Below are 26,552 nucleotides of genomic sequence, written 5' to 3' on the forward strand. Positions count from 1 at the left end.
AGACACATCTCACTATGTTTTTAGTTTCCGTGACCCTGCCGGTTACCACCTCCGTCCATCGGTCACCTCCGCCGTTTTTCGGCCATCGCCGCGATCAAGTTTGATAGTGTGTGTTTCTCTTCCTGCTCATCATTATGTCATCATCTTCAAGTACTTTTTATCTCTTTTCCGCCATTACTATGGATAAGTTAGTTGGGACTTAGGAGTGTGACTATCTACAATCAAACGGTGTTCTATTTTGAACAAAATTCTGTGCGTTGATGATAGGTGTGTTGTATAATGTTCATTCTGTGCGCCGATCTATGTAACAGTGAACGGCGTGAGTTGTGTGCTTGTTAACTTTGTTTATAATAGCAAATGAATTCGATATTTATTTCTATGCATTGTTTATAAAATTTGCATTGTTAATAACAACAACAACAACAACAACAACAACAACAATAACAATAATAATAATAATGGACATTTTTTATTTTATACTAATTATTCCCTTTCAATTCCCATGTATACCAAATATTGGAATTGAAATTCCCAATAATTTTATTTCTGGAAACCAAACACTAGGATTTAAACTATCACTTTATTCATACATATTCTTTTTCCATGGAATTGCAATTCATTTCTCACCTAATTCCTCCCCTCTGACTAAACGGCCGCGTAAACGTATTTTCATATGCAATCAAACCTTAAAATAAGAATAAACATTTTTAGCATGCTGCCTACTGGTAGCCTGTTGAATTGGCATTAAGTGTAAATTAGAATTGATATGCCAATTTTTTATTTGTTAGCTACTTAGCTTATATAGTTATTATCCATTTAGTCCATCGATTGTTACGTATTGCTTAATTTAGTCTCAAATTTTAGAAATAATTCAATTTAGTTATTTAACTTGTAAAATCGACAGAATTTAGTCCTCTGTTACAAATGTCATCCAATTACCGTTACTTTGAGGGGCAAAATCGTCAATCACCGTTCTAATTAAAATCCTTCCTCAAGTGTTCCCTAGCGTAAACCCTAATATAATTTGATTATAGAGCATTCTCAACCCTAGCATTGCGCTACCATTCTTCGCCCTAGCTTTGTGCCTCCATTCCCAACCCTAGCAAGAATGTCGCTACAAGGGAGGAAGCAAAATAAGGAGATTTCTTTATCATCTTCTAGCTCAGTGAAACATAGAATACACTTTGGAGAAGTAATTCCAAATCTCCATTGTAATTGCGGTAATAAGTTAGCCCTTCAAACTTCATGGAGTTATAATAATTCTGGTCGAAGGTTTTGGAATTGTGTTGGTATCAATGTAAGCAATTAGCATTATTTTGGAATTTTTTATGGTTCAAATATAATTGTGTTGGTTCTAAAGAATTGTGAAATTTTTTGGTTTATTTCTAAGGGTTTAGGAATTAGGATTGTGTTGGTAGCCATATTTGTTTTTTTTGTTTTTTTTGTTTTTTTTTGTTTTTTTTTTGTTTTTTTTTTTTGTTACCAACAGCATGGTTGGCGCTATGTGTGTTGCTAATTTTTGTATTTTTGTATTGAGCAATTGTGTTGGTTTTTACGTGTGTTGCTATTTATTTATTTATTTATTTATTTAGAATTCTTCACAAATTTTTCTTGTTCATTAACTTGTTCATACATTTTTACAGGACATGCACTCATGTGGATTTTTTGATTGGTTTGATCCTCCAATGTGTTCAAAGTCAAAGAAGATCATTCCCGGATTGTTGAAGAAGGTGAACCGAAATGAGAAAGAAATTGAGAGGCTCAAAGCATTATTACGAAGTGCAAATCGTCAAAAGAAGCCTAGTTGTGAGAAAGACAACAAGAAGTAGCAAGTGATAGTTATGTTGTTCTTGATAAGAGTAGTTATGATTAATATGATAGCAACAAAATGTGGACAAGCTAGTTGTGTTCATAGGTTGCCATTTGCACCTCTTGTTCTTTGTTGTTCCTTATCTACTCCTCTCTTTCTCAGTTTCTTAGGTCTTCCAGCTCTTATAGTGTAGACAGGTGGTAGTGGTGTCACTCATTGTGTTTCAGGCCATCCATTGGGACCAGCCATAGAATTTATGCATCTTCCCTACATTGACATATATGTTTCCTTTTTGTAACATTGACATAAGAGCTACAAGTGATTGTGTGGAAGTCGACAAAGGAATGTCGTCAATATAGATGAACTGATGGACAATGAGATAGTCATTTATTTGATCAATTGTCATTGTTTCTTTTGTGGTCAATGAAGAGATCATTGCATGGTACTCAAGGCGAAGACTTTTAAACATGTATAGATTATACTCATTTAAACCAATTGGTCGACCGTGTTCTACAAGTAATTCAATTGAAATATTGACTTTGCTAAGATACTCACTCATAGTGGAATCACTTTATCACAAAGACTGTAGTTGACTAAGGAGACTCAAAGTTCGTGCCCATGAGGAGGCCTCAAACGTAGCTTCAATAGCTTGGCATAGGGTCCGGGACGTGACATGTCTCACAACAACAACAACAACAATAACAACAACAACAACAACAACATAATAATAATAATAATAATAATAATAATAATAATAATAATAATAATAATATGTGGTGGTGTTGGTAATGTTAGTAGTGGTGTGGAGTTGGAAATCGTGGTGATAGTGTTGGTGTTGGTGGTGTGGTGACGATGGCAGCAATGGTGGTGGTGAAAGCGTGGGAATGTAGTGATGGTAGTATTAATATACGGAGTAATAATTTGGAAACTAACTTGAAAAGGAAGAGAGTGAAAAGAGGATGAAAAACTAAAAATTAAAAAAAATGTATTTTGACTACAAAATTAAGAAGACATTTTTTTAACCAAATTGAACATTTTTTTTCACCTGATCAGAATGAATATTTTATGGCAAAAACTTGTGTCAGACCGTCTCACCATGAGACGAGTCGAGCCGGGTCGGGTCAAGATACAAATGTAACACTTATATGCACAAATGTCATACTTATATGCTCAAATGTAATACTAATCAGAAATAAAATTTTTATTACTTATAAGGGTAAATGTAATACTTTTAAGGGTAAATGCAATACTTTTACATTTCGATTTAAAAGTATTACATTTTTCCTCAAAATTATTATATTTGCCCTTATAAATAAGGGGCACTTGTCAACATTACTTATTATGAAAAATGTATTACTTTTTCTCTTATAAGTAGCAAAAATTCTATTATTGATTAGTGTTATATTTGAGCATAAAAGTATGACATTTGCACATATAAGTATGATATTTGCATGACGCTTTAAACCGACCCGACCCGTCTCACGAATAAGAATCATTGAGACGGTCTTACACACGTGCGACACATATTTTATTTGACTTTATTTAAATTGGCCCTAAAATTAAGGGGCATGGGTAATAACGTGACGTATCCTCCTTCCGTGTCTTATAGGAGTATACCGTTTTATACGTTTCAGTGTTCTTCACATTTCCCTCCTAAGCATTTTTACTCTCATTTCAAAAATCTCTCCTTCCCCTCCCCTGCACTGCAAGTCTCCCTCCCGTGCATACGCATCTTATTCATATTCATTTCTTCCATTTCGAGGCGTTTTTCATTCTCTCGTCGGACCTCCGAGCAATGGTGTTGACTGGGGACAGGTCGGAGATTGTGTTCTTCGATATAGAGACGACGACACCCACCCGACCCGGACAGGGTCACGCGATCTTGGAGTTCGGCGCCATTCTAGTTTGTCCCAGGAAGCTCGTTGAGCTGGAGAGCTACTCCACCCTGGTCCGACCCGCTGATCCTTCGCTCATGTCTAACCTCTCCGTTCGCAGCAACGGAATTTGCAGAGACGCCGTCGATTCTGCGCCTACTTTCGCTGATATTGCTGACAAGGTCTACGACATTCTCGACGGTAAACGATCCCCCGGGTTTTAACTTTCACGTGTGGATTTTGGATGGTCTTTGAATGATTAATCCACCATTTAAGTGAAAAATCCATGGTTGGTGTGTTATGTTGGTGGTCTGATGGAACCAACAAGGCCAGGGCAAATTATATTCGGACCAGTGCCTATCTTGCATTGTAGACCAATCTAAAATAACTTTCAGATTATTTGTATCTACCTTTTAACAATTTATGTGTCTATAATTGAAGACTAACTACACTCAGACACATAATTTTTTGATCAAGTCTACATGTACGATGGACTCTACAATTGCAAAGCTAGCCCTTGGGCTTGATTTTGTATTGCATAGAAATTAACATGTAATTTCTGAATTTGTATGAAAATGTAGTGAATTGGATCTCTCAGGGTTGGGTTGTTTTTGGCGAGCTGAGATAAGGAAGTGCTGAAGTGTGTCCTTTTGCTATTTTAGTGATTTGAGATTTGACATGCAGTATGCCTTTATGTATGTTTTGGAAAGTTTTGTGTTCATTGAGAGATTAACCTATTTTGTTGCTTACACAGGGAGAATATGGGCAGGTCACAACATATTGAAGTTTGATTGTCATCGGATTCGTGAGGCTTTTGCTGGGATAAATAGGCCAGCTCCAGAGCCTAAGGGTACAATTGACTCACTTGCCCTGCTGACTCAAAGGTTTGGACGGAGAGCTGGAGATATGAAGGTACAATAGTCTTGCTAAAAGTTTGTCCATTTTGTGGATCTTTTTATAGAACTTAGCAGGAACTGGCTTTAGATTCTTTACCAAGTTTTGACAATTGTAAATAGTGAAGTTTGCTATCTATAAATGTGCTGAATGTTAAGCATATTGAACCAAAGAGTTTATAATGCTACACTACCAAGTGGATGTCTTTGATTTTTATTTAGACTGCAAATTTGGATCATTTGTTATTTGACCAAAGTCACCAAACGTTCTTGATTGCTCCTAACAATAGATCCAGTTAAATTACTCAACTTTTTCTTGTCAGTTGGACCAATTCTAATTTTTTGACTTGATTTTACTTTCTAGATTCTAAATTGAAGGTACTTCAATTTTTACATCATGTTTAGGTGCTAATTTACCTTCTTTCTTGCTTGCAGATGGCATCTCTTGCTACTTATTTTGGTCTTGGACAACAAAAACATAGGTGAAAGGGTCTTCTCCTTCTTAACATAAAGATTCATGTCTGCACTATTCATTAATCTATGTATCAGTTTGTACACATCATCCTTGTGTAGGGGCTGTTTTGTATTTGCCTCAAATATGTAGCTTGTGTGTCTTTGTTCTCTTCATTTCTTCTTGCCTGGGTTGGGATTTAGGTGTCTAAGATTGATTATTTTTGTTAGAAACCCAGATACTACCTCAAAAGCTAGCTCATGGTTGGGAACTCAACAAGTACAGTAGTACACCTATGTTTGATAGGCAGGTGATGTCGGAGTTAATAACAATTAGGATCACAGTTGAAGTTTATGGTATAGAGTGCCATTTATCTGATCAGTTAAAACAATTGTAATGTGGCCCCTAGGGCTTAGCATAGTGGTTCGTCGCTTGACTTGATGTCACGATGATTGAAGCGGCAGTGTGGGGGTTTGAATCTGACTAGGGTATGACTGGTGGGGTGATTGCGCTGTAGTGGCTCTAGGGGCGGGGAATCCTGTAGGCTTAGGATTAGTTCGGCGAAGTTGGGATAACCTAAGTATATTAAAAAAAAAATTGTAATGTGAGTAGGGAAATTTGAGGACATTTAGTGTTAAATTAAATGTAGCTTGTACTGTTGCATTGCAAGCTCATCTGATGTTAGATTTGACCTTGCTAAAATTTTCTCTTATTCTATTCCAGGAGTTTAGATGATGTTCGGATGAATCTTGAAGTGCTCAAGTACTGTTCGACTGTATTACTTTTGGTAATACCAGAATGTTCATATCTTCAATTATGAGCTATATGAAGTATGGTCATGATAGTTATAGGTTTAAGACTTATAGCATCCTTCTTTCAGTCTTTAATTTCCACTTTATATCCAGTTTCCTTTAATAAGCTTCACGTATCCTTTAATTGTGCATTTGCGCTTCATGCTCCATGAAACTCTAATATGATATGCTGTAAACTGAAGTTAATTCATGGAGTTGCTAGATTTTTTGTATATTTCCTTTATTCAGAAAAATGGCATTTGTTTGAGGAGACAAGAATCAATGAAATGCCAACATAATTCTGTTAAATTGCTGAAATGTTGTTTACCTACAGGAATCCAGCCTCCCTGACATATTCACAGAGAAGTGTTGGGTTTCTCCTAATGCTATCACAAGAAGTCGTAGTAAAGCTTCTCCTGGGAGTACAGGTTCGAGTGCAACTACTCCCTCAACAAACCTGAAGATTGAAAACCAGACACATTCAAAGAAAAATGAGAGAGTTGAAAATCATCCTGTTTCACTTTTGGCTGTAAGTGGAAAGGTGGAGGTTGAAGATGTTATTGAATCAAGTTCTGCTATGCCAGACCCTTTTAACATGGGCAAACTTCTTGATGAAATTGAAATAGAATCCCATCAATCAGAAGGTGACATGGATGATGATGATGATGAGGATGAGGATGATGATGAATATTGCCCTTCTGATGAGTCATCCTCAGAAATTGAAAGTGAAGTTCCCAGGGGCTGCTGCACTGGGTTCTTAGAACTGAATGAAATTTCCATGCCTTATCTCTCTGTGACCCTTGTCCCGTTTTATCGTGGAATGCAGAAGATAAAAGTATTCCATGATTGTGCTGAACTGCAGGTTTGTTGTAAACGCTTGAAAGTCCGTTTTGGAATCAGTAAAAAATATTTCGATTATGCCGGTCGCCCACAGTTGAATTTTGTGGTGAATGCAACACCAAACCTCTGCAAGATCCTGGATGAAATCAATAGTCGAGCCCAGAGGCTGTGTGCTGAATCTGGTAGCAGCTCTGAATGGAGGCCCATAGTATCCAGAAACCCCGGCTATGAAAACTTCCCTACTGTCCGATTTCAGTAAGTTCCCTTTCTTCTTTTAATGAAAAACATGCAATCTTCATTACCAAAAAGTAAAAAAGTTTAGGGATCAAAATACTGTACAGCAAGCTTGTTGGTTTCTTGAGCTCACAGTGACAGGGAAGTTAGATTAGTGGTCAATATGCTTGTATAGCTTTTTAACTACATCTTTTGGGGTGAACCAGAGTAAATCCCGCATTGTGATCCTAGCTGCCAAAGGACCACAAAGAGGTAAACCAGCCTAAATTGCTCATAGCTAACTGGCTCAAACCAAAATGGTTGAGTTTCAAACTCGTGACCTTGTGCTTACAAACTTGCAATCTTCGTTACCAAAATGTAAAAAGTTTAGAGGTCAAAATACTTGCCCCAAAAGGTTGAATCTCCAACTCCAAGGGCCACTACTTTCCGACCTGATAGAGTATTTTGAAGGATGTAAATGACGGTAATTCAGTAGTTCAATAGACATGGTCAATTGCTAGTGCGCACAAGGAATCTGTCTACTTTAGGCATAAATGCATAATCCTCACGTTTCACTGTCGAGTTTGTATCTTGGTCTCTTGCCCCAAATATTGCCTACTGAATCAATGAACTAAGGCAAGAGATCAAAATACTGTACAACAAGCTTGGTTTCTTGAGCTCACAGTGACAGGGAAGTTAGATTAGTAGTCAATATGCCTGTAGTAGCTTTTTGAGTATAACTTGGAATGCTGTACAATTGGCAGGTTAGCAAGCATAGTAAATGGTGAAATAGTGTGCTGGGCCACAGAGATATATGAGCAAGAAACAGGGAGTGGAAGAGGAAGAAAGATTGTGTCCAGTAGATTTGATAACAATGCAGAATTGGATGGGTTGGTGAGAGCAGGATGTTTTGTGGATGTTTACTTCAGCTTGGATGCATATGACTACCAAGGAAGAGCTGGTATCCGCTTAGTCCTCAAAAAATTGATACTGCATCACAACTGATACACAGACAGATCAGGAAGGCCTTGCTTTGCTTTAACACCACAATTGGTTCTACTCACCACACTTGTTATTTCAAATTGCCTCACCCCTCATTTCACTCTAACTATTTCAAAAATCATATGCTACCAACCTGCAACATTTACTTCTAAACTAATCAACTTTAAAACAATGTTAGGTTACTGGTAAGGTTAGATTACTAGTATGTTAGATTATTGGGAATGTTAGATTGTTGGAAATATTAGATGGCTAGGAATGTTAAATTTATGTGTTTAATTAAAATTGAGGTATGTAATATATACTTGTTCTATTTAGTGTTATCTTTAATACTCTTAATATTTTTTTCATGTATTTCAATAAACTTTGAAATTAAAGTAAATAAGATAATGGTAATACATATATAAGTACATGATTTAAAAATAACTAAGAGTTTGAACTTGAGAAACAAAATTACTTTATAAGCTAATATAACGTAATAAGAAATAAAATAAAATATATAATTACAAAAACAATTGAATATGATATATATAATAAGCTAGCATAAAATATATACCGTAGTATTTTATAGTAATTAGAATTAAATGGGGTAAAATTTGCAAATATACATTATAATATTAAATAATCTAAGAATTGTAAGTGAATTACATCTTTTGAAAATTCATATATTGCATTCCAAACAAGATAGCATGAACCAAACATCGAAAAATCTAAGTTTTGGAATAGCACATTCTCTTGATTATATTTTTTCATATTTCGTAGGATAACATTAACCCAATCAAGTCTTGGCAACTCTCTTAACTGATTTGTAAATTTGATTCTTCAGTTACATGATGATTGGACATCTAAGAGAAGTATATCAATTTATTCAAGTAGTGCTCAGGAAATAAAAACTAACAAATATATCAGTAATTACATTGGAGAACAAATTGATATATAATTTAAAGAAGGAAAAATGGTTAAATAGGCCATCAAACTTTACCTAAAAAGTCAATTAGGTACCTAAACTTTTAAAAGTTGTAATTAAACCCATTAACATTTTATTTTGGAGCAATAAAGCCTATGTTAGTGACCTGTGATCTGACATCATTTCTGGCAAAAAATCAACCATCGATGATCAACTCGTCGTCGACGCCTTCTCCGGCGACATTTGCGGTCGCCTCTCCGGAGATGCGACCACAAATGTCTCCGGCGACGAAACCGTCGTTGGCGGCCGATGAATGTTGGGTTAGAATGACTAGTTTTATTAATCCTGATGGCTACTTCTCTTTTACTGATTGGGTGCAAGACAATATAAAAGTTATTACCAGGGATGATCTCTCTCTTTTGGTTATGTTGTGCTGGAATTTATGCTTGTGCAGGAACGAGAAGGTGTGGAAGAATATCTTTATCACAACCTTGCAAATCATTGAAAGAGCCTCAACCCATTTGAGAGACTGGAGGACATAACTGAGAGTGATCGGACCAACAGACCCCCTCAAGTGAATGTTACTGTCAAATGGAAGAAGCTTAAAACTGGATGGTCAAAACTCAATGTGGATGCTGCGATTGATGCAAACAGTGGTAGAATGGGCTTTGGGTGGATTCTTAGAGATGATAATGGACACTTCAAGGCTGCAAGATGTACTCCATGGAATGGTGTTTTTTCTCCCAAGGAAGCTGAGGCAGTTGCTATTCGGGAAGCACTCTCTTGGATCAAATCCTCTCGTTTAGACCATGTTATTTTAGAAACTGATGCATTAACTGTTGTTCAATGTTTAAATTCAAACTTAGGAGAGTCCTCTTTTGATTTGATTGTCTTAGATATCAAAGATAGGCTTAGTTGGTTCTCTAATGTGTTTATCTCTTTTATTAAGCGATCTGCGAATTGAGCTGCCCATTCCCTAGCACGAGAGTCCGTTTCTATATCAGATTGCGAGGAGTGGGTTATCCACCCTCCTCTCTTTCTATGTGATGTTCTTTTGAATGTTTTAAGTAATGAAGATTGGCAGTTTGTTTTCTTAAAAAAAAAAGGCAAAAGGGTCAAATAGACCCATGTACTACCATTGATTGTTCATCTAGTACCAAGAATTAAAATATGGTCCATCTAAACCATTATATACTCCTAATTATTTTTTATCTAACATTTTTATCCTATTTCTAACAAGTAACCCATCTAATTTGATGACATGGAAAAATAAAATTAGAAAAAATGATGACATGTTATTTATATGGATGTTTTGGATGATTTCTACCTTATTTCATTAATGAAAAAATAATAATTTCTTGTAATGAAATAGGGTAGAAATCAAAATTGTTATATAAAGTTTTAACTACAGTGTATGTATAGCGGGGTATTCACTATTGTTCGGCAATGACATTTCATGAAAATAAATATTTAAAAATTAAATTATTTTTATAATAACTTAAGATATTGTATTGGGTAAATTTTATTTTATTTTAAAAATAAATTAATATTTTTGGATTTTTTGATAATTGAATAACTTAAGATATTGTATTTTTGGATGATTTCTTGCAATGAAATAGGACAAAAATCAAAGTTGCTATATAAAGTTTCAACTACAGTGTACTGTGTATGTATAGCGGGGTATTCAATGTCGTTTGACAATGAAATTCCATGAAAATTGATATACGAAAATTATTTTTTTTTTAAAAAAGTAATAAAATTTACCTAATACAATATCTTAATAAGTTATTATATTTAATTTTCATATATCGATTTTCATAGAATTTCATTGCCGAACAACTTTGAATACCCCACTATACATACACAGTAATGCAGTACACTGTAATTAAAACATTATATAACAACTTTGATTTCTACCCTATTTCATTGCAAAAAATCATTTTCTTCATTAATGAAATATGATAAAATCATCCAAAACATTCATATAAATAACTTGTCATCATTTTTTATTATTTTATTTTTCCATGTCAACAAATGAGATGAGTTACTTGTTAGAAATATGTTAAAAATGCTAGATGAAAAATAATTAGGAATATAATGACTTAGATAGACCATATTTTAATTCATGGTGCTGGATGAACAATCATGGTTACTACATGTGTCTATTTGACCCTTTTGCCAAAAAAAAAAAAGATGGGTTTTCATTGTAAAAATCACAGTAAACGAGGTGTATGAAGTGCAATTTATCCTTTAACGAGTCACTCTTTGGACCTCTTTTTTCTCCCAACGTTCCACGTCGACAAAATTGCTATCTTACGCGGAGCTGCGCACTACTCGCCGCTCATATCATCTCCACCCTCCGATTGGCATCGGGAACGGCCTAGATCTTGTACATCCAAAGCGGTCGCGCACTTTAGCACTCACCACCGCGGCTAAAAAGCGCCGTCAAAATATCAAGTTTCTCTCTCCGAAATTCTGAGCTTCTTCCTCAACCACCAGAAGCCGGTCTCGGAGCTTCTCCCTCTTTTCTCTCTCTAGAAGGACCCCATAGGTAGTAGAAGACAGCTAGGCTGAAAGGGTGGACGCTAACGTGCACCGGAGGTGGCGGGCTGGCGAAGCTTTTCTTTTTGTTTTGTTTTGTTGATTTTTTTTTTTTTTTTTTATACTAATTTCACAGTCTAACCCGTCACCATTAGATGGCCGGACTTCGCCGTGTTTTTTAGCAGCTCAGATGCTTTATAGATAAGTTGCACCTCCGGTGCGCACCGTAATTATTAGAAAATTATAGATTTTTTTTTTTTTTTCATTTTGGATATGATTTGAATTAGTTTGCGATCTGTAAATGGGGTTTTCGAAATTAGACGCTTTAGTTTTAGCAGTAAATAGAAAAATTTTCTATATAGAGGTTCTATAAGACTAGATGTTTAGGGGTTTGAGCTGAACCCTAACCATTTTTTTTCTTTTTTTTTTTTTAATTTTATTTTGTATATTTTCTATGAACGTATATGTATATTGCTTAATTGTTCTTTGAAAAGCGATGATGGAGAAGAATGAGATTGTGAAGACTGGAGATGGGTTCATAGATAGAAGTAAAGTTAGGATTTTACTGTGCGATAATGATTCCAAGAGCTCTGAGGAGGTTTTCACGCTATTGTGCAAATGTTCTTATCAAGGTTATTAAATCTTCTCTGTTATTCAGTTCAGAGATAACTTTGCTACTATGATTGTTGTTGTTGTTATTGCTATTTTTTATTTTTATTATGCCTAAAACTTTTATGTTGCTGCAACATGTTCTGCATATTCTGAATTGGATTGAATTTAATTTTTCTAGTTCTGAGTATGTTTTAGGAAGATCGCAGCTTAAAATGTTGTAATTACTGTCATTCTAAATCAATTGTAAGTTGATTCATGATTACTGTGATAGATGATGTCTTTGTTGGTTTTTTGGTTTACTGAAATTTAGGATCTTACAATTTATGGGTTTTGGATTTGGATGCATTTAGTTAGGTACTGCTTGCCTGAAAATTGGATTCTTTAAGTACAAGTGTTTTAACACATTAAGGAATTTGTTGGTTTGGGGAGAAGTAGGTCTTTTGACATGCTAATGCTCACCAGAAAGCACACCCTGCTGCCTTACCCTAGAAACGGGAAAAAATGAAATATAATATGTGCTTTCAAAGTCTAGGTACTAGGCTAATGAGTGGATAAATACGTGTTGGGAGAGTTATTTTTTATCATTAATTTTCTTGCTAAATGTTTGTGAGTTGCATTTTAGATTCTTTAGTCTTTACTGAGTCTGCTTTTTAATTTGCAGTGACTTCTGTGAGGTCACCCAGACAGGTGATCGATGCATTGAATGCAGAAGGGCCTGATATTGATATTATACTTTCTGAAGTGGACCTTCCGATGTCCAAAGGGCTGAAGTTGTTGAAATACATTATGAGGGATAAGGAGTTAAGGCGAATTCCAGTTATCAGTAAGTCAAACTTCATTATATTCCCATTCCCATTTAATTTAAAATAAAAGTTATTCAACAACTGAAGTAAAATTTCTTTCTTATTTTCTTATGTGTTGTAGTGATGTCATCTCAAGATGAGGTTTCTGTTGTCGTTAAGTGCTTAAAATTGGGAGCTGCAGATTACCTTGTGAAGCCCCTCCGCACTAATGAACTATTGAACTTGTGGACTCATATGTGGAGAAGAAGGCGAATGGTATGCACTATTATACCTTCTATGTTTCATTTCCCTCTAGTGTTAGTTTCATGAAATATTAGGGTAACTAGAAAGTAGTTATCCTTATGCTTCTGCAGTATATAGAAAGGCTATGGAAACCTTAGCCTGAGATTGGATGAGAGATAAATGCATCAGATATTATGTCTTCTATATATCAATATTTAGAGTAGCTACTTTAATTTCTTTTCTGTTATTTTATGTAGTTTTTTTTTTTTTTAATATTCTTCTTGACATACTTCATATAATCATTTCTGTATCTCATTTTGTTGACAGCTTGGACTAGCAGAGAAGAACATTCTAAATTATGACTTTGATTTGGTAGTATCAGACCCGAGTGATGCTAACACAAACAGCACTACACTCTTCTCAGATGACACAGATGAAAAGTCCCGGAAAAGCATAAATCTGGAAACTGGTCCCTCTACTCAACAGGAAGATGAGGTGAGTTATTGGAACTGAGTGTCGGTATTTGAATCTTAGTGAGTTCGCTTTAAGGCTATTATTGATGTTCTCGACATTCAACAACACCATACAAAGATTAATATTGAATCTAGCGTTGACCTGATTAAGTGGCTTGTCAGGAAATGAATGTGGGTGGGGGAGATTAACTCTGTGTTCTGGAATCAACTTGGTTATTGTTGAGCACTGAAATTGCATTTCTTTCTCAACTGGTTTGCACTTTTCAAATTTTGTTGGAAAAATTTACCAGGCCTGTTCAGTTTCCATTTTCTGGAATAATGGAAAGTAGAGTTTGTTAAAAATGAATATTTCTAGCCTTATTTTTCCAATTAAAATAAATTGAATAACTCCAAAAAGATGTTATTGAAATTGTATTATTGTGGCTTATCAGTGTCCTGAGTTTGCCAAATGGAAAACATGGGTGATCCAAAATTGCCCACCACCCCTGACTGAACAGCATTGCCCACCACCACCAATATTGGTAGTTTTGTATGAAGACAATTAAGTAAAATTCAAAAGGAAAATGATCAATGGACTCCAAGGGAGTAAAACTCCTGTAGTCTTGCCATGTCTTGATTTTATTGGATGATGATAAAAAGAAAGTAATAGAAACTATGGCCCGCATTTTTTTTTTGAATGAATCAAGGAATGACATGTAAGCAGGGAGTAGAAAATGGAGTAGAATGTGGGAGTATGTGTAGTATTACTCAATTCAAAATTTTCTGTTTTTTAAAATCTAAATTAGAAAATAATTGCAATCTTACAACTAAAGAACACAGTATAATGGAAAATGAAAGCTTGAAAACTTGAAGTTGAAGAAAAAGCATTCTCTACAACAAAATAGATCCTTAGAATTTACGTGGTTTAAATATTAGTTGCTGGAAGCCACTTAGTGAATCTTTAAAGATGTTTTTATGTTAACAGTAAAGCATTCCTTTCTGATTATAGTAGGTTACATTCTTTCATGCTATAAGATAATAATTTTTCATGAAGATGAAATAGTCATTATTTTTCTTTTTTAATCATTCATGCTGTACTGATTTGCATAGTGTGTCTTTTAAAAAAAAAAATCAATCATGCCTACAATTCAGACCAATGCCATAACAAATGCTGCCTCCCCAGAGACTCTAGTCATTGGTTCATTTGAGTGTCTGCCGGATGTTCCTGGAAGTAGTGACCGAAAAACAGGTGAGTGGTTCACATGGCTCTCTATTACTGTCCACATGCTAACAGATAGAAATACACATTACCATCAACTTGTGGATTTAGTAACTTATTCTGAAAATTAGAAGTATTTACTCTGCAAGTTCAATATCTATCCATCATATTAATATATTATTATGTTCTACTTTGTTAGAGGTATCATTTTGATGACTGCTTTTAATAGCATACTGAGATTATGGTCACTTTTTTTTTTCTTTTTTTCTTTTTTTTTCCTCCTATTATAAAGGACAAAATCGTGTCATGGGCAAGAGAATTTTGGTTTCAGTTTTGTCTCCTAAACTACAATACAAATGAAGATTTTCAGTTTGAACTTTGTTTCTTAAGTAGACTGAAATAGTCATTACTAGCTGGCAAGAACTTTGGATATCCATGTTGTTATTGTCCTCCTTGTGCACTTGAATTTGTTATCTTCTCAAGTGTTCTGCCTTTCAATGAAGCATGGGTATCATTTTAATCTGTTACGCTTGGATTTATCACTTACATTTAATATTGTTTCCAGGAAAAATCTGTTCATTTCCAAAGAAGAGTGAATTGAAAATAGGCGAGTCTTCTGCATTCTTTACATATGTCAAGTCAAGCATGCCCAAGAGCAATGACCAAGTTACTGTCCGTGAAAACGTGACTTATCATTCAAGGATCAATGAGGGTGGGAATGTGGATATTGAATCCAAAGAACGGGCCAATGGTGATGCAATCGAAAATCATTCACAAGGAGATGGCTATCCGAGCAGTAACAGTATTCCCGATTCCCTCTCTATGGAAAGGTCTTGTACTCCACCTTTATCGATGGAATTCCCGCAACAAAGGATGGAGGAGTTCTCCAAGGTGCATATGCATCCAACAAACGAGTCTCACCACGACATTTCAGGTTATCATGCCCATGCCCATGCTGCTTATCCACCGTATTACATTCCAAGGATAATGAATCAAGTTATGATGCCCTCTTCACAAATGTATCAAAAGAACTTGCCCGATCTTCACAACCATGCTAATTCCGCTATGCTTCCAACATACAGTCATGTACCGCATTGTCCTCCCCATATGCCTGGAATGGGATCATTTCCCTATTATCCAATGAACATGTGCTTGCAACCGGGCCAAATGCCACCACAACATCCATGGCCATCATACGGGAGCTCCTCGTCTGCTGATGGTAAGATGGGGAAAATAGACCATAGAGAGGCAGCCTTGATGAAATTCAGGCAGAAGAGAAAGGCGCGATGTTTTGACAAGAAGATTCGGTATGTCAACCGCAAACGCCTGGCAGATCGGAGACCTAGGGTTAGGGGACAGTTCGTTAGGAAGCCCAATGGAGTTTTAGTGGATCTTAATGGACACCCAGCCTCTGCAGATGATGATGAAGAGGATGATGAGGACGAGGACGACGAAGACCAAACAACTACTTTGGATTCCTCACCTGAAGATGACACTTCAATTTCTCTACTCTGAACCGTACTCGTCCCCGTCAATGGAGCTTTTGTATCAGGTATTATTAGCGTAATTGCACAACCCCAGACTCGACTTTGCCCCCGATAATGTTGTCGTTGGTTTCATGCAAGATCAATTCGAGAGTTTCTCTCCCGCTTCAGTGCTATGCTCTTCCAATCTCATAAAGCTTAAGAGTGATCAATGCACTACTCATTTGGAGCTTATATGGGGATTTGTGGAAGTTATCAATTGATGGCTGTGACTTGATTGCTTTGAATATGCTGTACTTTGATCCATATAAAAAGAGTGTCAAGGTAAATCTATTTTGGTTTCAGACCATCATGAACATGTAACATTTTTTTTACGGGAAAACGCCATACGAATTATGATGAGACTGCTGTAATAGGTTGGTTGGTTGGTTGGTTAATCATACAGAGTTATTTTCATTTTGGCCCCACAAGTATTGTGGTCTCTAACTATTAAAATTTCTAAATTTGGTCCCTTAACTTTTAAATCATCGTCACATTTGGTTTATTCAACTTTTTAAAATTGCCATTAAATCAATTAATATTTTTAATTTGATGCAATGATGTTTAAAAATCAGTGAATGACATGCTATTGCAAGTCATTAGGATTTCGACAACACTCTAGCTCCATTTCTGACAACAAAGTAACTGATGAACAGTCGCCGATCGCCTAGAGAAGGCGACCACTAGGTTGCCTATTGACACCGAAAAGGTGATCAGTGGTTGCCTTCTGCTAGAAAATGCAACCACTGGTCGCCTTCTTCAATAGTGATCGACAATTATTTGCCGATCGGTTTGGTGTCGAAAATGACGACGAAGTGTTACTAAAATCTTAGCAATCTGCCACTAACCAGTTTTTGGACTTCATTGCACAAAAATAAAATATTGATGTGTTTAATTACTATTTTAAAAAGTTTAGAGCTTGATTATTATTTTTTTTGTGTAAAATTTGAGGGCCCATTTAACCATTTTCCTTTGAACTAATTATCATTGAATATTTGTGATCTAATTTTATGTGTTAATAGTATCATTTATCTATTTACAAACAAGTTTCTCTAAATTTAAATCTTTATCCTTAACTAATGTTTTGATGAAGTCACAAATTTTAACTTGGAAAGTAGAATTGTAGTCTTTAATTTCGGCAAATTATACTATGAAGCAAGTTCCACCTTGTATTGTGGAACTTGGTTTAAAATGACTTTCAAAGTATTTGTCTACAATTAATATATTATGTGTCTACAATTGATAAATTATATATTGTAAATAAATTGAAGACACATAATATGTAGTTAACATTAAAGGTGCCTACAATTCAACGAGAAAAATAGTCATTCTGTCTGACAATAGAAACCATGGGTACACAAAAAAAAAAAAACACATTATGTGCATGTAGTTCACATATTATATGTCTTCAACTTAATGCAAAATAATATATTAATTACAGAATAATTTTTAAACCAGAGTCCACAAAGCAAGGTGTACCATGGTCCATGGTGTACCAATTGGATAATTTGATAATGTTAGAACTATTAAGTAAAATTTTCTAATAATTTTACATTCATGCATATTTGAGAATTTAAGGCCATATCCATATTTCAGCATGGCGAACCTGAATCTCCAAAAGCAATGTAGGAGTTTAACATTCATCAATATATTTGGAATCAAACCCTTTCTAGCTTTTCAGTTTTCACTTCTTTCTACAAATTGCTAAAAAAACCAAAACAAAATAGGCGATGATGAGAAAGGAAATACAAGCACCTAGTATAAAAGCATGGATAATATATCTAAAGCATATGATGTAAAATGGACTTATTCACCATTTTTTTTTTTTGAAAATCAAAACAATAACTTGCATCAATCAAGAAGATGCGAAATACAAAATGGCGGGGAAGATTCCCACAACCCAAGGACAGATGAAGAATCAGTTGCTCGTGCTAAGACATGAGCCACATGATTCGCTGACCTTCTGACATGGCGAACCAACACATTCCTGATGTCATTAGCAATCACTAGGCATTGCTTAATAATTAAACCAATATACGAAAGGTCTAACGAAACAGAATTAAAGCTAATACAAAGTTTAAACAGTCCGACTCAAGAATAAAATTTCCGACTCCACGATCTTTGAGCCAAGTTAAGGCCTCCTTAGCCGTCATTACCTCCGCAAAATAAGGATCAAGGCCATTATTTACCATTATTTAACAAAAACTGCCAGAAGTTATAAAAATGCAGTTTGAAGGTTTAAAGCACAACATACCATTACCAAACAAAGACTTCAAACTGACCCACAACCAGAAGTTCAGTAGATGAGAATAGATGTTCCAAAATGCATGCATTCCAGTTTCAAACACAAAAAAGGACGAAGATGCAAAAACCTGGGCATTTTGACTAACGGGAAAGCTTAAAGTAAAGAATCAATATGATTGCAATCACCAAGACTGCAATGATTGATCCAATGATCCATTTATTCTTGCTCATCCTTCTTGACATGGTAGTCAGTATCTTCTTGCTCCTACTAATATTGTCATCCACTCCATGAAGCTGTGAAAAAGGTAAGGAGATTGTTTTACCTCTACATTCACACATTTGAAAATATTAAAACTTGGTTGATATTGCCCAGTCTTTCACTTATTAAAGCAACAACTAAAAAGTTAAAAGCAGCTGATTATTTGACACACCGTGTTATGAGCATGCAGAAGAGACTGCCGTTGTTGGTGCAGATCTTGAAGAATTGAAACCCCAAGCTCTTCAGTTTCCAGCATCACTTTTCGACCTTCTCTAATCCTATCACTGGACTGATTTAATCTCTCAGTTGACATCATCAGTCTTTGTCTTTGATCAGCTGATACCTGTAACATTATGTAAGAATCTTCAAATTATTAAAAGCTTAAAGTGTTGGAATATAAGAGATTTTATGGTGCCCTCTCAATCTCATTAACTCAAGATGCCATTCCCAGGGATAGAAGCAGCTCAGCTGCACAATAGGACTACAATCACATGAGCTTGTCATAGAAATTAGAAACTTAATATTTTGCAAATAAAGAATAAATAAATAGTACTCCGTAGTGGTTTCCACCAATAATTAAAACCTGAGATATGATTGTCCCACCTGCATGGTTTAAAAAGGCGTTGTTGAGGTAAGAACAAGTAGCACAAGGACGTGCACCCTTGTTGCAGAACAAAGGGCAGACTCCCTGTGCAGGACAGAGGCCTTTTCAGGAGTTTTTTTGAGAATTTTGGGCTGTAAGTAATAGACCCAATTAATTTTTAATCCAATAGAAGTTCACCCATAATTTCTAAACACTAACGGCGCGTTTGGTTCTATTATGGGTTGTGGAATTGCAGAAAACAGGGAATAGAAAGAAAGGAACAATTGTGAAAAAAGATAAGCTGGGTTTTCTTGAGTTCCCAGAACTCCCTAGCCTTTGATTTGGGATTAAAACTCTGCTTACTTTTATTGAAATTGATACAGTACAAGGATTCCAAAACTGATCTAATTACTAAAACTAAGCTAGGAAGCTTTATAATACTCTTAACTTTCTGAACTATGATATAATAATAAACTAACAACTTTCTAAACTATAATATGGTAATGAAATAGAACTAAACTATAGTATGGTAATGAAATAGAACTCCTTCATTACTGCAATTTCCCAAATTATAGCTTCTCTGCTGATCTGTTTCTGCGAACATAACCACGCCCCCAGAATGCATCAGGTTCGCAGAAAATATTTGAGGAATGGAATTGAAATTCCATGGAAGAGAAATTACCAGTAAGAATGATTCTATTGTTTGGTTAGTGGAAAAGAAATTACTATGAAAGTATGAATATTGATTCCATTGTTTGGTTGAGTTTGGAATGGTAAGGAATAATGAGTATAAAGACCAATATGCCCCTACACAATAATAATGATAATAAAAGTAATAGTGATTTTTAAATTAAAATATTACGGAGTATAATTTATAAAAATTATAATATCATATATTAAAATATTACAGAGTATAATTAAATATTTTATTATAATAATATAATAAAAATTATTATACATATTTGGTCTAAGGGTAGAACCTTGGAAAACGTTTTCCTCATATTTGAGGAAAACGTTTTCTATGAACCAAACGGAGGAAAATTCAATTTCCTCAAAATTAATGAAAAAGTTTTCCATCCAACCAAAGACCCCCTAATAATGGATAAAAAAGATCAGCAAGGCTGCATTAATAGGAAATAAACAATAAACAAATAGTAGAGGTTTCCACCAATAATTAAGACCTGAGATACAATTGTCCCACCTGACATCCTAACACAGAAGTACAAAGTTTTCCTTTCTTACAACATACCTATTTAAGTGTAGTTATTGAATAGAAAGCATTGCAATGATGATGTCTCAACAATGTCATACTAAAACTGATGTTGGATATGAGGTCACACATTGGGGCTACAGAAAGTAAGTCATAGGACTCATAGCAGTCAAGCAAGTTGGCACTCAAACAAGTAAAAAGAATGTTGAGTATTACATCAACTCATGCACGTTTATCTAACAAGAAAACTGTTTCAAGACAATGAACATAAGACAGAAAATCATAAATGGGGATAAGGGGATACCGCCTTGGCATCTGCCATTCCAGATTCAAACAATTCATCCCTTGCTGCTTGGTTACCATTGCCTGATGTAATTCTTTTGACTTCATTTTTCACATTGTTCAAATCACTTTTATATTCTATTAGCTTTCCAAGAAGCGTGGCTTTTAAATTTGGAGGTAAACTCCTAGCCTCAAGATCCATTTTGCGAATCTGCACAATAGAAAGACAATAATAGCGTTTTTTATAAAGAATTCCACAAAAGCAACACTTGGCCGCGAAAATGCATTTTTTACATTACCAAAGCCTCAGCATCTTCCAATCCAGATTTTACTTCAGATATTTTCTGCTTCTTTTGTTCTGCAAGCATGAACAGACAGGAAAACCACAGTTAACAAACTAATGGGTATAGAATAAAAATATCTGCATGAAAGGACACCTCTAAATTGTAACATAGATCTCATAATGAAGGCAGGAATCAATGTAAGGCACACAAAAGCTAAAGCATTACTGGCACAGTTCCATAAATAAATTTCCTAATTTATGCACTAAACTACCACACTTCAATGGAGAAATCAATAACCAAGTTTTATCTGAATTTTTTTTCAGTCTCATCCACTTCAAGAAGTTGGAAGATGAAGTGATAACTACCTATAGAAAGCTAGAGTTTTCAAACTTCTCCATTCACTATATAAGTAATGCCAGAGTTTGCATAGGTGACATAGAGCTCAACATAAAATAGTATGGTTGTGGGGTATTACTTGACTCCTTCTCACCTCATAGCCCTACAAACTTGAGCTTGAGTTTTCTTGAATTAGTTCTGTTTAGAGATCTCCAACTAGCTCTTGCAAAACCAAAAGCCATGTTTTCAAATAGCATCTAGTCCTACAACAATCACTTGTCCCATATTACCATGTAGGGGAATATCCTTATGCTTTCTAGCCCCTATGCAACCTTTTACCAAATTCAAAACCATGCTCCGATTCCACATTCCAAAAAAAAAAAACAAAAAAGGAGCATTCTCAGAATTCAATTACTAGTAGTTTTAAAAATAGGTTTTATTTCCATCAAAGCATTCTAAACCAATAAAGCATAACATATTCAGTGAAAGGAACCACCAAAAGTAAAAAAAATCTAAACAAAAATGTTTTTTTTAAGGAAATTATTCTCACCTCCATCTAAGAGACTAGCTGAGGTGCACTTCTTCGTCAAGTTAGCTGAAAGCTCACAGTATTGCCGTTCATATCCTTCGAACACCTGGCTCATTCTGCCCCACACAAAATTACCATCACACCACCAAAAGTTACACAATATTAGACATCTTTATCACGAAACAACGAAATTCACTGAAAATAAAATTATTATTTTTAGCTAATTCAGTTAACCAATGTTAATTAGAAGCCAGATCAAACGAAAACTGGACCCAAAAAATGTAAATAATTGCAGGAAATGGAGACCTAATGATGATAATGATTACTGCAGTAAATTTTCGAACCGAATGGTAATTGATGAAGTCAGCAGATCGCAAGGCGTACCTTGAATTGGTCGGAAGATCCACAGAAAAAAAATTCTCTGACCGCCCGGAAATTGATCGGAGAAAAACAGTTTTAACTTGTCACTTCGAACAATCTGGATTTATTATAAAATATAAAATGACAACCGAGAGCGGTGTTTGCGCATCAGAAAAAGCGAAAATTTTACGTGGGGGCATCATATCGGTTCGATTCCGGTTCTAAAATGATAAATCAAAACCGGAATCATTTAGGAAGGTTTCAATTTTTATTTCGGTTTAAACCGTTTGTTATTTTTTTTTTATAATTTTATTTTTAATTTTTAAAATAGTACTCCCTATAATTTAACAAAATTTTTTTGTTTAAAAAAAAAACCATAATCGTTCCTACGATTACGATTACGATTTCGATTTGATTGTTACAGTATCCGGCTCAATGAATCGATCAATTTGAACTGAATCACGGTCATCTTTAAAATTACTCTTTAAAAGATTTAAATACCCTCAATGGAACAAGGTTTTCAACTCGAATCCCATCCTTAGGGTGGCAATTTGCCTCATAACAGGAACGGGAACAGGGATAAGTCATCCTGACCCTCATCGTCCCCAAATAATATATATATATATATATATATATATATATATATATATATATATATATATATATATATATATAGGGGCACGCTCAAGTGAGAACAGTTGCCCATAAGAGAAATAAGAACCACTCACTATCGTTCACGTGTTCAGATTCAACGAATCATATGTAATTAGAAAAAATGACGCGGTGACTTTTTCGTAAATAACTCAAACTTAAGTGCAAGTAAAATGTGTTACAAGTGTAAGTAGCTGGTGCAAGTTTGTAAGTAAAAAGTTCAAATAAAATCACTTACAAGTGAAACTATTTTCACTTACAAGTACAAGTAGTTTACTCTGTTAACATTCGTACACAAGTGAAAATCACGCACCTTAAGAAGAAAATTACGCACCTAAAGCCACCGCACAACCTCACGGGAACTGAATTATATATATATATATATCTGAATTATATATGTGTATATATATATATATATATATATATATATATATATATATATATATATATATATATATATATAGAGAGAGAGAGAGAGAGAGGGGTAATAAACATAGGTATATATCATGTTACCCTTTCAAATGGTGGTCACATAATCGAACATTGGTGGTAGAGACATTAATTCTTTGGGCTAAAAAAGATTGATAAATTATATAATAGATACTACCTTGTAAAGAATTATGAGCGTTTCAAGAAAAAAAATAGAATACATCATTGAAGAACTAAATGCTTAGATATTTTAATTTTTGAAATTATTATTAGGACTTAGGTTTTCATTTAATTTTTTTTACTAATTTGACACTTTATGACTAGGGATTGATCATTCTTGTCCCCGCCTAATACTCACAAGGACATGAATAGAGAATATTTTCAATTCTCCGCCGAAGACGGGTATAGGGCTGTGGTAGTAGAGACAGGGCGAAGAGTATACTCCACACCTCGCCATGTTGCCATTCCTAGACTCATACACTTTGGCCACTTCCTCCCTAGTCTCATGGTGGGTAAAATGCAAAGTGAAAGAAATTGAGAGCTCATTTCCCTAATCATCCAATGAAAAGTATAAAGATAGACAATGTTTGAGAATTCACCTCTAATGCAATTGATGCTTATTGTGAAGGTCATGGAATAAGCGTTAAGCACCTAGTTGCTCACATTTACACTCAAAATGGACTTGTTGAATTCTTGACCAAAAGAACTCAAACAATAGGTAGAACTTTGTTAATGCATTCCAAGTTGCCTAGTTATGCCTAGCCACCTAGGATTATGTTGTTTTACATGCTGATGCACTTATAAAGTTGCACCCCACCTCATCCAACACGATGTCTCCTAGACAACTTGTGTTAGGATTTAGACAAGAGATATCACACTTACACACCTTTGGTTGTGATGTTCAAGTGCTCATTCCACCTTCACTAAGAACTAAAATGGGTGCTTGCTCAAACAAGACTTGAGATATATATTGGGTTTAACTCACTACCAATAATTAAGTGTTTGGAACTTAATACGAATGACTTGTTTAATGAAAGATTTTCATATTATCATTTCAACGAGACTATGTTCATTATTGTTAGTACCTAAATTAGTTAAAGTAATATAATTATAATCAAATTATTATAATTATATTAGTTTAATTAATTGAGTATTTTGGTTAATTTATTGACATATGTTGGTTCAATTATTATTAGGCAAAATATTGTATTTGTGAAAAATAGATGAGGTGGAGTGTCTGATTATGTTGATTAAGGTTCCTATAATATCTCAACAAAATAAGTGGTGGAGATAACCTCTTGAAGATCATGCGTGACATGGTGAAGACATGGATGGTTAAACTTCCTAATTTCATGGTGTCCTAATAGCTATAATTGGAAGGTGCTGCAAGGAGTTATTTGGAAGGTGCTGCAAGGAAACTCCAAAACAGGGAAAGACTGGTGTACCATCTGGAGAAATCAGCTTCATCCTCCACTTTATATTAGTACAAGCTGCGTTCAAATTCAGGTTGGTTATAGTTTGTTTAATTGGCAGAATTAGTTCAAATTGTACTTGTAAACTTTTTCAAAAAGTTATTTTATGAGGTTAAATGTTTAAATAGGTGGTGGACTTAGTTTTGTAATTCGTTGAACCTTGTAATTGTAAAAACCGCGGGTTGATCTTAAGTGAAAAAGTTGTTGGGCGTGACCCCGTAGATTAGGAAGTGTTCTCCAACTGCGTAATCAAATTCAGCTGTCTACTTATTTTGGCTTTTTTTTATTGTTTCATATTGTGTTACATATCTGCATTACATAATTTCAATTATACTTGGAATAATAAGGCACCAATTGAGAAAATATCTTGGCATGAAGGAAACCTTAAACATTTAGACATGTGTACACCATAGTGTGAGCAAGAAGTAAAAATAATTATCTACTTATAGACCTTATCTAATAACTTGCCTGATGCATTTAACAATGCAAGCAAAGTAACTATGTCACATGGCCCTACATCGAATGCCCCCGCAAGGGTTAGTGTTTCAAATGAACAAAATGTGAATTATATATGTCCCATAACATAAAGTGGTAATCCAATTAGTTTGAAAGAGATAGTCCCTCAAAATTGAAGGGGGAGAGTTTTAAAATTAACAAAACAAAGAAAAGTGAGATCATAAACAACTCTCTACTAGGGTTTGAACCTGTGACCTCTTACTTAGAAAAGTTACAACTATGCCACTCAACTATAAGATCTTTAGCAAAAGTTATCGAATCTAAGTTAGCTTCTTTAGAGAAATAGATATTCTTTGGGCCTATAACTAAAACCCTTGACAATGTAAATCCTGTGCAGCATAAATGAGTTTTTTTTTTTTTTTTTTTTTTTTTTGAAAGAGAAAGTAGAAAAACTAGGTCATAAGATATAAAGCATGACTCATCGCACAAGGGTTCTCCCAAAGACCTGGGTTTAAATATGATAAGATTTATTCCTCAATAATAGATATTGTTACCTTCCATTTCCTAAAAAGTATGGTTGTCCAAGAAAATCTAAGAATACGATTAATGGACGTAGTAACTACCTACTTATATAGCTGACTAGACTCATATATATATACATGAAAATTTCAAAGGGGTTGAAGTTGGAAAATACATACTCTCTTGTAGATCAGAATTCTATTCAATCAAGTTACAAAAATCACTATTTTCAAAAAAAAAGTTACAAAAATCACTCTATGGTTTGAAGCAGTCTAGACGAATGTGGTATCAACGCTTGAGTGAGTAACTAATAAAAGAGGGATTTAAAAATGATTCGCTCTAACTATGTGTATTTATCAAGAAATATGGTCAAGAATTTGACATAATAGTTATTTATGTAGATGACATGAACTTGATTGGAACCACTAATGAAATTAATAAAATTACTGAAAGTCTCGAGAGTGAATATGAAGTGAAAGGTATAAGAAGAACGAGACTATGCCTTGAACTTGACCTTGAACATATAAATGATAGTATACGTGTCTATTAGACCACATACCCTAAAAGATTATTGAAGCATTTTAATCTCGACAAATCATATCCATTAAGTACCCCAATGATAGTTAGGCGCCTTAAGGTAGAAACTGATTGGTTTCGTTATAGAGAAAATGATGAAAAAGTACTTGGGCCTAAAGGTACATAAGTGTAATAGGTGTTTCGATGTACCTTGCACAATGTACAAGACCTGATATATAAAATCATTGGTATGGGGTTAAACTATTTTTCCA

General features: G+C 34.7%; 4 protein-coding genes across 4 annotated transcripts; 3 read left to right on the forward strand and 1 right to left on the reverse strand.

The window, feature by feature from the left end:
* The first annotated feature begins 3,471 nt into the window (after nt 1-3,471).
* On the forward strand, nt 3,472-8,210 carry LOC116009690 (protein NEN1-like). Its single transcript, XM_031248810.1, has 6 exons — nt 3,472-3,885; nt 4,439-4,596; nt 5,013-5,059; nt 5,752-5,815; nt 6,154-6,914; nt 7,637-8,210. The coding sequence occupies exons 1-6, from the start codon at nt 3,606-3,608 to the stop codon at nt 7,875-7,877; spliced, it is 1,551 nt and encodes a 516-aa protein (XP_031104670.1). The 5' UTR covers nt 3,472-3,605; the 3' UTR covers nt 7,878-8,210.
* Nucleotides 8,211-8,984: 774 nt separating this feature from the next.
* On the forward strand, nt 8,985-9,742 carry LOC116010768. The gene is made up of 2 exons (XM_031250278.1): nt 8,985-9,242; nt 9,287-9,742. Exons 1-2 carry the CDS (start codon nt 8,985-8,987, stop codon nt 9,740-9,742), a joined length of 714 nt encoding a protein of 237 aa, XP_031106138.1.
* Nucleotides 9,743-11,266: 1,524 nt separating this feature from the next.
* On the forward strand, nt 11,267-16,581 carry LOC116009920 (two-component response regulator-like APRR1). The gene is made up of 6 exons (XM_031249120.1): nt 11,267-11,951; nt 12,593-12,754; nt 12,856-12,989; nt 13,284-13,451; nt 14,561-14,657; nt 15,193-16,581. Exons 1-6 carry the CDS (start codon nt 11,816-11,818, stop codon nt 16,140-16,142), a joined length of 1,647 nt encoding a protein of 548 aa, XP_031104980.1. The 5' UTR covers nt 11,267-11,815; the 3' UTR covers nt 16,143-16,581.
* Nucleotides 16,582-18,146: 1,565 nt separating this feature from the next.
* Nucleotides 18,147-22,421, reverse strand: LOC116010602 (vesicle transport v-SNARE 11-like). Its single transcript, XM_031250085.1, has 6 exons — nt 22,262-22,421; nt 21,899-21,993; nt 21,028-21,086; nt 20,751-20,939; nt 18,826-18,996; nt 18,147-18,688 (listed from the first exon to the last, which is right to left on the reverse strand). The coding sequence occupies exons 2-6, from the start codon at nt 21,990-21,992 to the stop codon at nt 18,536-18,538; spliced, it is 666 nt and encodes a 221-aa protein (XP_031105945.1). The 5' UTR covers nt 21,993; nt 22,262-22,421; the 3' UTR covers nt 18,147-18,535.
* Nucleotides 22,422-26,552: the final 4,131 nt, after the last annotated feature.

Source organism: Ipomoea triloba, chromosome 2 (assembly GCF_003576645.1).
Source record: "Ipomoea triloba cultivar NCNSP0323 chromosome 2, ASM357664v1".
Lineage (NCBI taxonomy): Eukaryota > Viridiplantae > Streptophyta > Magnoliopsida > Solanales > Convolvulaceae > Ipomoea > Ipomoea triloba.